The 12,773-nt window shown below is 53.9% G+C and overlaps 1 protein-coding gene across 2 annotated transcripts in view; it reads left to right on the forward strand.

Moving 5' to 3' along the window:
* Ntng2 (netrin G2) overlaps positions 1-3,521 on the forward strand; it is a 55,600-nt gene extending 52,079 nt beyond the window's left edge. For both annotated transcript variants that reach the window (XM_051166135.1, XM_051166134.1), the window contains 3 exons: positions 507-674; positions 2,252-2,386; positions 3,022-3,521. In XM_051166135.1, the coding sequence (XP_051022092.1) occupies positions 507-674; positions 2,252-2,386; positions 3,022-3,254 (536 nt within the window). In that variant the 3' untranslated portion in view covers positions 3,255-3,521. The remainder of the gene's footprint in view (positions 1-506; positions 675-2,251; positions 2,387-3,021) is intronic.
* Positions 3,522-12,773: the final 9,252 nt, after the last annotated feature.

The following is a 12,773-nucleotide window of genomic DNA, read 5'->3' on the forward strand; positions in this document are numbered from 1 at the left end:
TGTTCTGTGGGGACCTGCAGGGACAGTAGCCAGTCCATCTTCCAAAGCAGCAAAGGAGGAAGGTTCTGTCCCGTTCTGTCATGTCCACATCTGTGTATGACTCCATTCATCCATAGGCCCTTGACAGACGACAATAGCACTCATGGCACCCTGGCCCTGCCCTCTGTTAACGCAGCCTGCAACATGGCCCCCATCCTCGCTGCATGAATCAATGTGGGCCGTCCTCCAGACAGCACTCTGCCCTGAGACCCAGCCAGGTGTTAGCATGCCGTGGCCTCCTGGGGACTCAAAGCTGTCAGAGCCCACTTTACCCACATGCTACACAAGTGTCCCTGACCTGGAGCCTCTTCCAGATCCTCCTTCTAATGAGTCCTCCCCCCTCCCCTATCCCTGTATATTCTTGGATATGTCCTTCTCTGTATGCCTGTTCCCCCCACCCCCGACCCCCCCTCCACCTCCCCAAATACTCACTGACCACTGGTGTTTCTCCCACTTGGCTGGTCCAGACTGCGAGTGCTATGGCCACTCCAACCGCTGCAGCTACATTGACTTCCTGAATGTGGTGACCTGTGTGAGCTGTAAACACAACACCCGAGGCCAGCACTGCCAGCACTGCCGCCTGGGCTACTACCGGAACGGCTCTGCTGAGCTGGATGATGAGAATGTCTGCATTGGTAAGCACCGAGTCCAGGGTGGACATCAAAACCCCTGGGTAAGCATCAGCTGGGGAGGGGCAGACAGCCCTGGTCCGCTCCTAGTGACCAACTCTGTGTAGGCACTAGAAGCATAGTCAGAGCCGCAGCCTTGCTGTGTGAATTTAGCCCATCCCTTGCCCTCTCTGGGCTCATAGAAAGCGGGGTGATCAACCAGCTGAACAATTTCTGTCTCTTCTCTGTTGTTGAAACTGTCCTTCAAAATTTCAGAGCCAGCCTTACTTATAAAGCTGTGCCGGCTGTCATAGGGGCCTAATCTTTCTTCAGTGTTCTGCCCCACCGCTGGTTTTTTCTCTTTTCTTTCTTTCTTTCCTTCTTTCTTTTTCTTTTCTTTTCTTTTTAGGTTTTTCAAGACAGGGTTTCTCTGTGTAGCCCTGGCTGTCCTTGGACTTGCTTTGTAGACCAGGCTGGCCTTGAACTCACAGTGATCCACCTGCCTCTGCCTCCCAAGTGCTGGGATTAAAAGTGTGCACCACCATGCCCAGCCACCATTGGCTTTTCTGTAGAGAAGTCCCATGGCACTTTTTGGGCATGGATATGGGCCAGACCCTAAAAGCCAAATGCATAGCCCCCAACTGACACCCAGTAGCAGAGCAGGGTGGTCAGGACTGCCCGTCTCCTGACCTGTTTCCTGCAGAGGCCAGGTCTCAGGCCTCTGGGCTGCCAGATCTTAGGCAGCAGGCAGCAGGACCACTGCCCATCCCCCACCACCACCACCACCTGGCCAGCTCAGTTGCAAAGCTAGAGCTGTCATTCTGGATCATGGCTGAGGCCTTCAGATAATTCCATCAACTCTAAAGTGATCAAACAGAATTGTGTTGCCAGTGTCACACAGGGCCAGCTGCAGGGACAGGGGAGAGCCAATGGATCTGATTAGAGATGCCCCTTCCTCTTGTCTGTCTGTGCCTCCATCTCAGGCCAAGCACCAGGTTTCAAGGACTGGGAGCCAGACACACACACACACACACACACACACACACACACACACACACACACACACTGCACACAGAACCTCTTTCCACTTCCTCTCTCCCAAATCAGCTAGGTCAGGCAAGGAGGAGGGCCAAACCTCTAACTGCTCTTCCTCCTACTGCCTCCAACCTTGGGGGGACGAGAGGGGAGGGTAACACACACACACACACACACACACACACACACACACACACACACTATACAGCCTCCTGGACCTGTCACCTGTCACACTCTTGGCTTAGTATCAGAACTCCCCCTTCAGCTGTCCAGATAGGAGAATGAGACCGGCTCAGGCCTCACGGTGGGACTAGGAAGAGTATTGGATGCCAGGAGAGAAAGGACTATATTGAGCTTTCTCTCTCCCTGTGGATGCTCTAACAGTCCCCTCTACAGCTCAGACATGAGCTCTCTTGTGGGGGAGCATCCAGAGAGTGCAGAGACCCATCTGAGAGGGATATAAGGAAGGGGTATAAAGGCTGGGCCTGGGACAGGACCCATTTATAGGTGCCGCATGTGTCCTATGCATTTGTCCGTCACCCCCCCCCCACCATCCCGTCCTCCCCCAGAATGTAACTGTAACCAGATCAGCTCCGTGCACGACCGGTGCAATGAGACAGGCTACTGCGAGTGCCGGGAGGGCGCGGTGGGGCCCAAGTGCGATGACTGCCTTCCCACGTATTACTGGCACCAAGGATGCTATCGTGAGTAGACCAGCCGGGGAAGGCAGAGCCTTCAGGCTGGGGCCGTGGTCCAGCATGATGGGAGGGGCCTAGGTGGGCCTGCTGCGGGCTAGGGTGGGCTTCCAGGACATGGCTGCAGTGAGAATGGCCTGATGCAACTGTGGACAGGGGTTCAAAGTTGGGGGGGGGTTGGAGGGGGGAAGGGATGGCGGGGAGGGGTGGCGCGGGCGGGGGGTAGGGTCTCAAGTGGACATTGCCGGATTTTCAGTGGGCAGCGTCGGTGGCAAGTGGGAGCCAGCAAGGAGGGGAGCTCAGGGTTGAAGGGGAAGCTGGCTGGAGCTGGCTGAGAGCGCTGGAGTATGCTCTCAAGAAATGAAGGCTTGAGACGACCCAAGGGACATAGGTTGGCAGAGTGCTGCAGGTACCCGCAGGAGAGTGTGCGAAGCTCTCCTGGAGAGCCGCGCGCTGCCGGAGAAGAACGGGAGAGAGCAGGGGTCAGTGGCTGGGGACAGGCAGGGGCCAGGTCCCACCCTGTTTCTCACGGTGTGCGTCCAAAATACCGTGAGCCCCCTCCCCCTGCGCGGGACTCCCACTTCCCCATTACAGAAGCTCAGCCCCTTCCCCCAGCTGCTTCAACTGTCCCCTCCGGCCCGCAGCCAACGTGTGCGATGACGACCAGCTGCTCTGCCTGAACGGCGGCACCTGCGAGGAGAACCAGCGCTGCCTCTGCCCGCCCGGCTATACCGGCGTGCGCTGCGAGCAGCCCCGCTGTGACCTCGCCGACGGCGGTGGCCCGGACTGTGACCGCGCCCCAGGCACCGCACCGCGCCCCGACACCCTGCTCGGCTGCCTGCTGCTGCTCGGGCTGGCCGCCCGTCTCGGCTGCTGAGCCCGTTCTAGGGGTCCGGGAGTTCCGGGCCCAGCGGCAACACCGGTGAGGCCGAGCTGCTCCCAGGTGCTACTCGCAGAGTCCTCCCGCCCTCCCTGCTCCGCCCGCGCTCACCCGCCCCGCCCGGCACTGCCATCGACGCCCACGGGGGGCGCTGTGGAGCCCTGGCCCGGCGGACTGCAATTTTCAGTTTTCTTCTTTTTTATGACCTAACGAATCTATTATTTCCCCCTTTCCCGTTTTTCTTTCTTTGCATTCTTTTCTTCTTCTTCTTTCTTTTTCTTCTCTTCTTCCTCGTCTTCCTCTTCTTCCAATTCCTCTTCTCCTCCTCCTCTCCCCCCCTTTTGCTGGCGGTGAGACAGGGACTGGGGAGAAACGCTGCTCATCCCAACACCCGCAGGTCCTGCCACACACACACCCCTCCCCACCCCACAGAACTGTTGCACACAATCCAGCGCCCGTTCCTGGTTGCCATCAGCAGCCAGCGGACCCGGAACTCCAGTGGCCTACAACTCTAGTCGCTGACTTGATTCTCTTTTGTATTTTTTTTTTTTTTCTTTCTTTCTTTCTTTCTTTTTGCACTCACCAGACCCCAGGCCCCCAAAGAGGCCTGGAGACTGAAGAACTCACTGTCTGGGGGAGGGGGAGGACAAAATGCGGGGAGGGGTGAAAACCTTGTTTTCTAGAGAACTATTTTGTTTGTATCCACTGTCCCTCGTGAGGAGGGACTCGGGTGGGAGCTGGTCACCGAGGGTGGCTGATGGTGTACAAGCCCACAGTAAAGCGAGTTCACAGCTGCCTCTGTCTCTCTGCTTTCTGTGTTGATAGACACTCCAAAGGTTTGGATAAAGAAAGACACACACACACACACACACACACACACACACACACACACACACACCATCTTTTAAAAGAACAATTCCCTGCTGGGGCCCCAGTCTGTCCTCTCTTTGTAAGCCCCCCATTATATCTTCAGCCAGGCTTCTGGGCCCCCTTTCCTACAGCTCCCCCCAAATCCAGAATCTCTTGGAGGCCGAACCCCATGCTGTTATGTGTTGGCTCAGGGGCTGCTGAGTCCCAAGGTGGGCTTTCCACCTGCTTGCTTGATTACTTTGGTATGTGAAGCCGACCCAGGTGAGCAACTCAGTGTCTCGGGGTCTCCCCTCCTCTGCTTGCCCTGGTGGTCAGGTTTCGATCTTATTTATCTCCCAAGCACCCCTTAATGCTTTCTCCTGGTTCTTAATTGCCCCACTGCTCCCACCCGTGTCACCTCCTTGCTAGCTGCTCTTCCTAGGCTGGGCCGTCCCCAGACCTTTGCCAAGTCTCTGAAGCAAAGCCAAGATAGTGCAGAACATAGTTTGGGATTTACAAGACTTGAATGGCGACTAACTGAGACCAAATGCTGCCTTTACTGGCCACTCTCTGCTCTGATGCCCCGCATCAGGCCTCAGGGGGCAGCTCCAAGCCCTGGAGGGGGCTCTGTCAGGTCCCTGGCTCCATCAACCAAATCCCAACCTGCCCAGTAAAACATCTCTGCCTCAGCCTGGGCAGTGGGGAGATGTCACCGCTTGGGGTAGGGGCGCTTGGAGATGGGAGTGTCCATGTGACACAGCTCTGTCAATTAAGACATAAGCAAAAATGACAGACGGGACTTCCTGAAAGTTCCTAAAAGCTCTCCCCCCCACACACACTGGCCCAGCTGCTCTCCTGCCTCTCTCTGTGGTACTCAGTCTGCAGAGAGGAGGCAAGGAACCAAGGGGCTGAGCATGAGTGTAACACACACACACACACACACACACACACACACACACACACACACATACACACACGTAGGATGGTGGAGCAGAGTTGCCTTAGTGAAGACCCCAGCAGTCTGCAGCCCACAGTTCTGAAAGCAGGAGAAAGAATACAGGTCCACGGGAGGCAAGCTATGAGAACTGAGGTTTCTGATTCAAGCAGAATTGCCAGTTCCTAAGTCCCTGGCCCTCCTGCCTTAACACCCAGACCCCAGAGCCCACTGAGTTCAGAGAGAAACCAAACAGCCAGCCCACACATCAATCAGCCCCCAAGCCTGGGGCTTCACCTCTCCGCAGAACAGAGGTGACCTCCACCTCAGTGAGGGAACAGAGGCTGAGCTGATGCAACCCCACCCTCCCGCAGATGACTGGAATGCTGGGATGCGAAGGAGGATCCAGAGGAGGTTGGAACCACAGGGATCTAGGTCCCTGTCCTGGAAGAGGGAGGGGCATGTGCACGGATTAGTAAAGGTGAGGGCCTCAGGAAAACTCTCAACTGGGAAGAGGGGAAATTGGGTCTGTTAAGGCACTGCGTCAACAATGAGGCTATGGCTGGGCAGTGGTGGTGCACGCCTTTAATCCCAGCATTTGGGAGGCAGAGGCAGGTGGATCGCTGGGAGTTTGAGGCCAGCCTGGTCTAAAAAGCGAGTCTAGGATAGTCAAGGCTACACAGAGAAACTCTGTCTCGGAAAAAAAAAAAAAGAAAGAAAGAAAAGAAAGAAAACAAACAAACAAAAAAACCAACAGCAATGAGGCAGTGAGCACACCACCAATAACTACCACATACACAAACCCCTTTCTTTATGTCACTTGGGCGTGTCCCAGGACACTAGAGGGGCCTTGGAGGAGAGAGGAGCCCACTCTATTCTTCCTGACCCCTCAGCTGACCTTGCTGGGTCAGCATCTCTGGGACCAGCCAGTCATCTCCAAAGCAAAGGGCTGTGGCAGCAGCGTATTGTAAATCAGAGCGGCAGCCCCAATCCCTACGGACCACTCAGGCCCTGACCTCGGCTGGAGGTCAGGGTGGAGGGACCGCTGCCAGGAGCCATTTGGGAAACTCTGACATCTTCCAGGCCGTGAAGCAAAGGAGAAAACAAGGTCATCAGAGCCGGAGTCGCGGCTCAGCTTTTCGCGTCTGCTTCCCCAAGGCGCAGGCAGAGGGAGGGCCACCCTTTGCCCAGTTGGGCTTCGAGCAGCACCCACCTGAGGACGTTAGCCCTGCCATTATCCCCAGGACCAGGTTTTTCCGTCTCTGTGGACTGTTCAGATCTTAGTGGCAGAGTCGGGAAGCCCCGAGGACCAGAGCTCAAGTGGTGATGGGGCCGGCAGCGCCCATACCCCAAGTGATGCCATCTCCCCACTGGCCACGCTGAGGCAGAATTGTCCTAGTTTGAGAACCACTGTTAGGAGGCACGCATGGCTGATCTTTTTTTTTTTTTTTTTTTTTTTAAATATATAATAGTCTACCTGCAAGTACACCTGCACACCAGAAGAGGGCATAGATCTCATTTTAGATGGCTGTGAGCCACCATGTGGTTGCTGGGAATTGAACTCAGGACCTCTGGAAGAGCAGCCAGTGCTCTTAACCTCTGAGCCATTTCTTCAGCCCCGCATGGCTGATTTTATAGAGGGGTAAGTAAAGGCTAAGAAGGAGGAAATGACTTGCCTGAACTCTTGGCTGCTAAGGAGAGGCTGAGATTGCCCCTAAAGCCTGCCTACCTCTGCTGGCCTCTGAATTCCCACAAGCTCCTCTTTGCCCCGCCACCGCCACCGCCCCGCCCCCCCCCCCCCCGCCCCTTCTACCCTGTGTGGGGAATCCCTGGGGAGCCTGGCTTCATCCCGTTGACTGCTGAGAGGCTGGGGAATGCACCCCACACACAAAGGCTGCCTTGGCCCTGCCCCCTAAACAAACAGGACTGCTGAGCTGGCAATCTTGCCTCCGACCAACCGACCGTGCTTCACAGTTAGGAGGCATTTATGGGCGTCTAGGGAGCAGCTCACAGCTCTCAAAAGTCTGGGAGAAAAGGGGGGGGGGGGCAGAATGCGGCTAGCTAGCCTCTCCATCCCCAGAGTGAAGAACCTCACTCATCCTAGGTGGGAACCTTTAAAAGGATGGGACCTGATAAGAAAACCTGTACCCGATTTTTCCCTTTGAAAGCACACGTTGCAATTTATAGGGAAGTTAGAAACAAGAAAAAGCTAACAAAACATGAATATCTTGAGACAAAATCTTGCTATGTAGCTCAGGCTAGCAGAAGACATCTGATCCTCCTGCCTCCTCGGCCTCCTTTGGGCCAGGATGACAAATGTGTGTCACTTCACCCGGCTACTGATTTTGTAAGTTAAAAATTACCCACAAGTCTCTACCCAGAGCCAATAACTGTCAATGTTCTTGATAGACATTTCTAGTATTTTCTGTAGCAAGCACTCCGGTGAGAGTTACTCTCATCTTTCCTTTCAGCCCCACAGGACGCTGGGGTTACAAAGGCACTCTGTCCTGCTTTTGTGTGAGGTATGGGGATCAAATTCAAGTCTTTACGCTTTTATGACAAGTGCTTTTTACCCGCTGAGACTTCGGTTTTGTTGTTGTTTGCAGGTTTTTTCAGACAGGGTCTCTCATTGAACCTGGTGCTCACCAACCAGCTCATTAAGGCTGTTGAGCAAGCTCCCGGGATCCGTCCACCTCTGCTTTCCCAGAGCTGTGTTTACAGCTGGGCACCCCTACCCACCCACCCCCATGGCTTTTTATATGGCCTGCTTGCATGGTGGCACTTCCTAATGGGCCGTCTCCACAGCCCTATGAAAACCTGAAGAAAGGCTAGCACAGCCTCTCATCTTGTTCCTGACCCCTTCTCTTTCCTCCCAGCCTCAGCTCTGGGCAGAGGGACTCCAGCTCCCAATAGGGAGTTGCTGAGTGTTTCTCTCTGGCCAGGTTTCCATCCTCCCCCACCCCACCTCACCCCCGACCTCAGAGTTGTGGCACATGAGGCCTTGCAGTCCTGAAGTGGCGGGCCCGAAAGCCTGCAGGCTGTCAGGTGATTTCCAACATGAACGAAACAAGTAGGTGGCCCTTGGGACACAGCCCGGAGCTGAGATGGGCACTTCCCTTAGCTGACCAGTGTCTACATGGCTGCCCAAGATAGGGGAGCTACAAAAGCAAGGGAACCGGCAGGTCATGGCAAGAGCTTGCCACCTGGATTTGAAGCTGGCCTTGACAGCTACACTTTGTGTCACTTTAAGTGACTCAGCCACTCTGTCTTGTCTTCTCATCTGTAAAAAGGGACACTGGTAACAGTACTGGTCTCCCAGGGACGTCTCTGAGTCAGTGAGTTCCACACCTGCCACGTGACACCACCTTACCGCTGCTCTCTTTCTCTCCCTCTTTTCTCTCATACCCCAGTGTGCCAGGCATCTTTGGGGGCTGCCGAGGCCCAGCCCTTCCACCTGCCCTAACCCTTCCCACCTGCAGGCAGCCATCCAGCTTTCATGCTACCCAGCCTCTGCCCACTGTGCCCAAAGAACACCCTCAACACACACACACACACACACACACACACACACACACCACCCCTGCTCCTGTGCCCAAAGAACACCCTCAACACACACACACACACACACACCCCACCCCTGCTCCTGTGCCCAAAGAACACCCTCAACACACACACACACACACACACACACACACACACACACACCCCACCCCTGCTCCTGTGCCCAAAGAACACCCTCAACACACACACACACACCCCACCCCTGCTCCTGTGCCCAAAGAACACCCTCATCACACACACACACACACACACACACACACACACACACACACACACACACACACCACCCCTGCTCCTGGACTGCCCTGAGTGCAGCAGCCTAGCCAGAACCTTCCAGGCAGGAAGCCATCTGCTTACTTCTTCATGGCCGGCCTGGAACTCATAGCAAGCCTCCTTCCTCAGCCCTGAGTGCAGGTTGCTCCTTCGTTCCGTTCCGCTCTCCTGCATGTGCTGGGTAGCTTGATGCTTGGGACCTAGATAGGGGAGGTTAGCAGGACTGGAGAGAGGGGTGTGGATGGGACAGTGGGGGAGGGGGCAGGAAGTGGAGGTCATAGGACAGGCACTCCCAGTGGCCTTTCTGGGAGACACAGTCATGTGGCTGTCCTGGGCTTCCCAAGTCCAGGGAAGCCCTCTGGCTGCTTGCATGACCTACCAGCCTCTGCTGACCCTCCCCTGCCCAGCAGCATTCTCTGCCTCTCATCCCTTCAATGTTCCGCTCAGCCCAGAAGCCCCAAAGAGGTGTGGAGAGGCTGGAGGGAAGGCTCTGAAGGCCAGGCGGGGCTGGCTCTAGAGAGGGGCCAGAGCTGGCTGAGAGCTGGAACCTGCTGACAGTGGACAGGACTGGCCCAGGAACAGGTGGCGGGGCTTCAAGAGCAGACCAGGCTGACATGCTGGAGATGCAGACTCAGTGGCAGTTTTGTCTGGGAAGTCCCTTTGATTTTCAGAGCCACTGTCCAGCCCAAAGACCAGCTTCCAGGGTCCCTGTGCATCCAGGGCAGGGGTGAAATCACAGATGGAGGCCTACATCCACAAGCCTATTTAAAAGCCCCTATCATCGCCAGACATAGTGGCACAGGCCTTTAATCCCAGCAGGGGCAGGAGCAGACTAATCTCTGTGAGTTCGAAGGCCAGCCTGAGCTACAGAGTGAGTTCTAGGACAGCTATGGGGCTACATAGTGAGACTCTATCTTGAATAAAATCCCCCATCATGCTATGAGTCCAGAGCAGCCGATCCATGCTGAGCAAGAGACCACACTTGCGTTTGTTTGAGACTGTTTCAGGTGGAGCAGCCTGAGCCCCTCTCACAGTGGCCTATGATCTAGAAGGGATGCAGGCTCTGCTGGGCATGTAGAAGCAGCGGCATGCCATGTGACAATGAGAGTGAAGGGAAGATGGGGAGGAGGGAAGATGGGGAGAGGGAGGGAAGATGGGGAGGAGGAAAGATGGGGAGGGAGGGAAGATGGGGAGAGGGAGGGAAGATGGGGAGGAGGGAAGATGGGGAGAGGGAGGGAATATGGGGAGAGGGAGGGAAGATGGGGAGGAGGAAAGATGGGGAGAGGGAGGGAAGATGGGAAGGAGGAAAGATGGGGAGGGAGGGAAGATGGGGAGAGGGAGGGAAGATGGGGAGGAGGGAAGATGGGGAGAGGGAGGGAAGATGGGGAGGAGGGAAGATGGGGAGAGGGAGGGAATTGCACCCCTATGGCCTTTGCCACTGCATCTCAACTTCTCCCCACACTCAACACCCAGTTCTACTTGCTCATCCCCTGACCTCAGTTCCAGAAGCTCCAGCAGGAGAACAGGGGCATTTGGAGTGTCTGGTTTAGATCTTTTTCTTGGGGGGCAGGGGGCACAGCGTTGAGACAGGGTTTCTCTTTGTAATAGTTCTGGCTGTCCTGGAACTCATTTTATAGACCAGGCTGGCCTTAAAGTCACAGAGAGCCACCTGCCTCTGCCTCCTGAGTGCTGGGCCTAAAGCCACGTGCCAGCACCGCCTAGATCTTGTAAACATTCTTTGTAAACATTCTTTTCTAGGAAGAGGGGCTTGCTGGGGAGTAAAGGTGAATTCCACCGCTGGGCAGACAAAGAGCCCAGAGGCTGGCTGCTGGGGCCCTGGAGCAACAGGGCCAGAAGAGTCTGCAATAGAATACTGACAGCCATGAACTCTTACCCAATATGAGTTTATGACTGTACAGTAGGGCTGGAGAGATGGCTTAGAGTTTAAGAGCACTGACTGCTCTTCCAATGGTTCTGAGTTCAATTCCCAGCAAGCACATGGTGGCTCATAGCCATTTATAATGAGATCTGATGCCCTCTTCTGGACAGCAGGCATACATGCAGGCAGAACATTTCATATATAACAAATAAATCTTTTTAAAGGATATAAAAAATAGCCCCATTTTTGACCACGTCTCCTTGATGGGGAGACCTGGTGGCACTCAGAGGAAGGATTGCAGGCTACCAAGAAGAGACTTGATACCCTATGAGCATATACAGGGGGAGGAGGTCCCCCTCAGTCACAGTCATAGGGGAGGGGAGTAAGGGGAAAGTGGGAGGGAGGGAGGAATAGGAGGATACAAGGAATGGGCTAACAATTTAGGTGTAATATGAATAAATTAATAAAATATTTTAAAAATAGACTGTATAGTAAATAATACTCAAAAAGTATTGTTAGGGGGGGCTGGAGAGATGGCTCAGATGTTAAGAGCACTGGCTGCTCTTCCAGAGGTCATGAGTTCAGTTCCCAGCAACCACATGGTGGCGCACAACCATCTATAATGTGATCTGATGCCCTTAATAATAAATAAATAAATTTTTTTAAAAAAAAAAAGTATTGTTAGGGCATGGGAAGGGTGATGGGTGGGCAGGCACTGGCACAGGCCCAGGGGGCAGGAAGAACAGTTTTCTGTATTGCATGGCATGACAAGCAACCAGAATTGAACGTCACTAGCTGACTGCTTCAAATGAGGTGGTAGAGAGCAGTGAAGGTTCCCAACAGGCACCGTAAAGGATGAACGTGGCTGTCACCAGGACATACGGATGCCATAAACGAGCCCAGTTACTACGAGTCACTAAGGGTCAGGAGATGGCTCAGCAGGCAAAGGCAATTGCTGTCAAGCCTCTACCTCAATTCCAACTCCAGAGCCACACTGTAGGAGGACAGAAACAATTCCTGCCAATTGTCCTCTGATCTCCACAGGTAGCACACACACACAAATAAATAAAATGTGATTTAAGGGCTGGAGAAATGGTTCAATAGTTAAAAGCACATGTTGCTCCTGCAGAGAACCCGGCTTCAATTCCCAGCGCCCATGTGGCAGCTCACAACCACTTGTAACTCCAAGGAATTCAAGGCCTCCAGGAGCACACATACACACATGCACATATGCACTGCCTCGCCCCCATATTCACATAACTAAAAATAAAAGAGCATTTAAATTTCCAAATGGAAAAAAGGTTTTTCCATTAAATGAATATACTAAATGACATTAAGAACAAATCCTTTGGTGGTGGTAGTACACACTTTTAATGCCAGGGCTTGGGAGGCAGAGGCAGGAGGAGCTACAGAGGGCCAGCCTGGTCTACAGAAGGAATTCTAGGCCTACAGAGAAACCCTGTCAGGAAAAAACAAAACAAAAAAGCATATTTTCCTATATAACCTAAGACAGGAGTAAAAAGGCCCAAAGAAGCACAAAGCAGTGCAGGACACTGGACACGAATAGGACATATGATTCACACTGGAAATGCACAGCTTCTAAAAGCACAAAGAAAAAAGAGCAGAGCATGTGAGTCCCATCCCCGACAAGAGGGGTGTACACTCCCAGCAGAAGCCTAGTCCTGCAGGCCTTGAGACGGAGCATCCTCTAACGCACTGGCATTAAGTTGGAAGACTGCAGCATCTGACATCCACAAGACTATGGGCAAAGAGAGTCCCTGCTGACAGTAGGACTGCTGGAACTGCCTCCTCTAGACCAGGGGTGCTGAAACCTTCTCTACTCCCCAACTCTATACTGTAGAAATCTGACATGGCCACCGGTATATGCAAACCAAACATCTATCTGTGGGTAAAGGTACTTGCTATGAAATCTGAAGACCTGGGTTTGATCCCTAGAACTCATATGGTAAAAGACTTGCCCTCTGAGTTACACATGGCATGCAATGTGCACGCACGCACA

The sequence above is a fragment of the Acomys russatus genome, chromosome 24 (assembly GCF_903995435.1).
Source record: "Acomys russatus chromosome 24, mAcoRus1.1, whole genome shotgun sequence".
Taxonomy (NCBI): domain Eukaryota; kingdom Metazoa; phylum Chordata; class Mammalia; order Rodentia; family Muridae; genus Acomys; species Acomys russatus.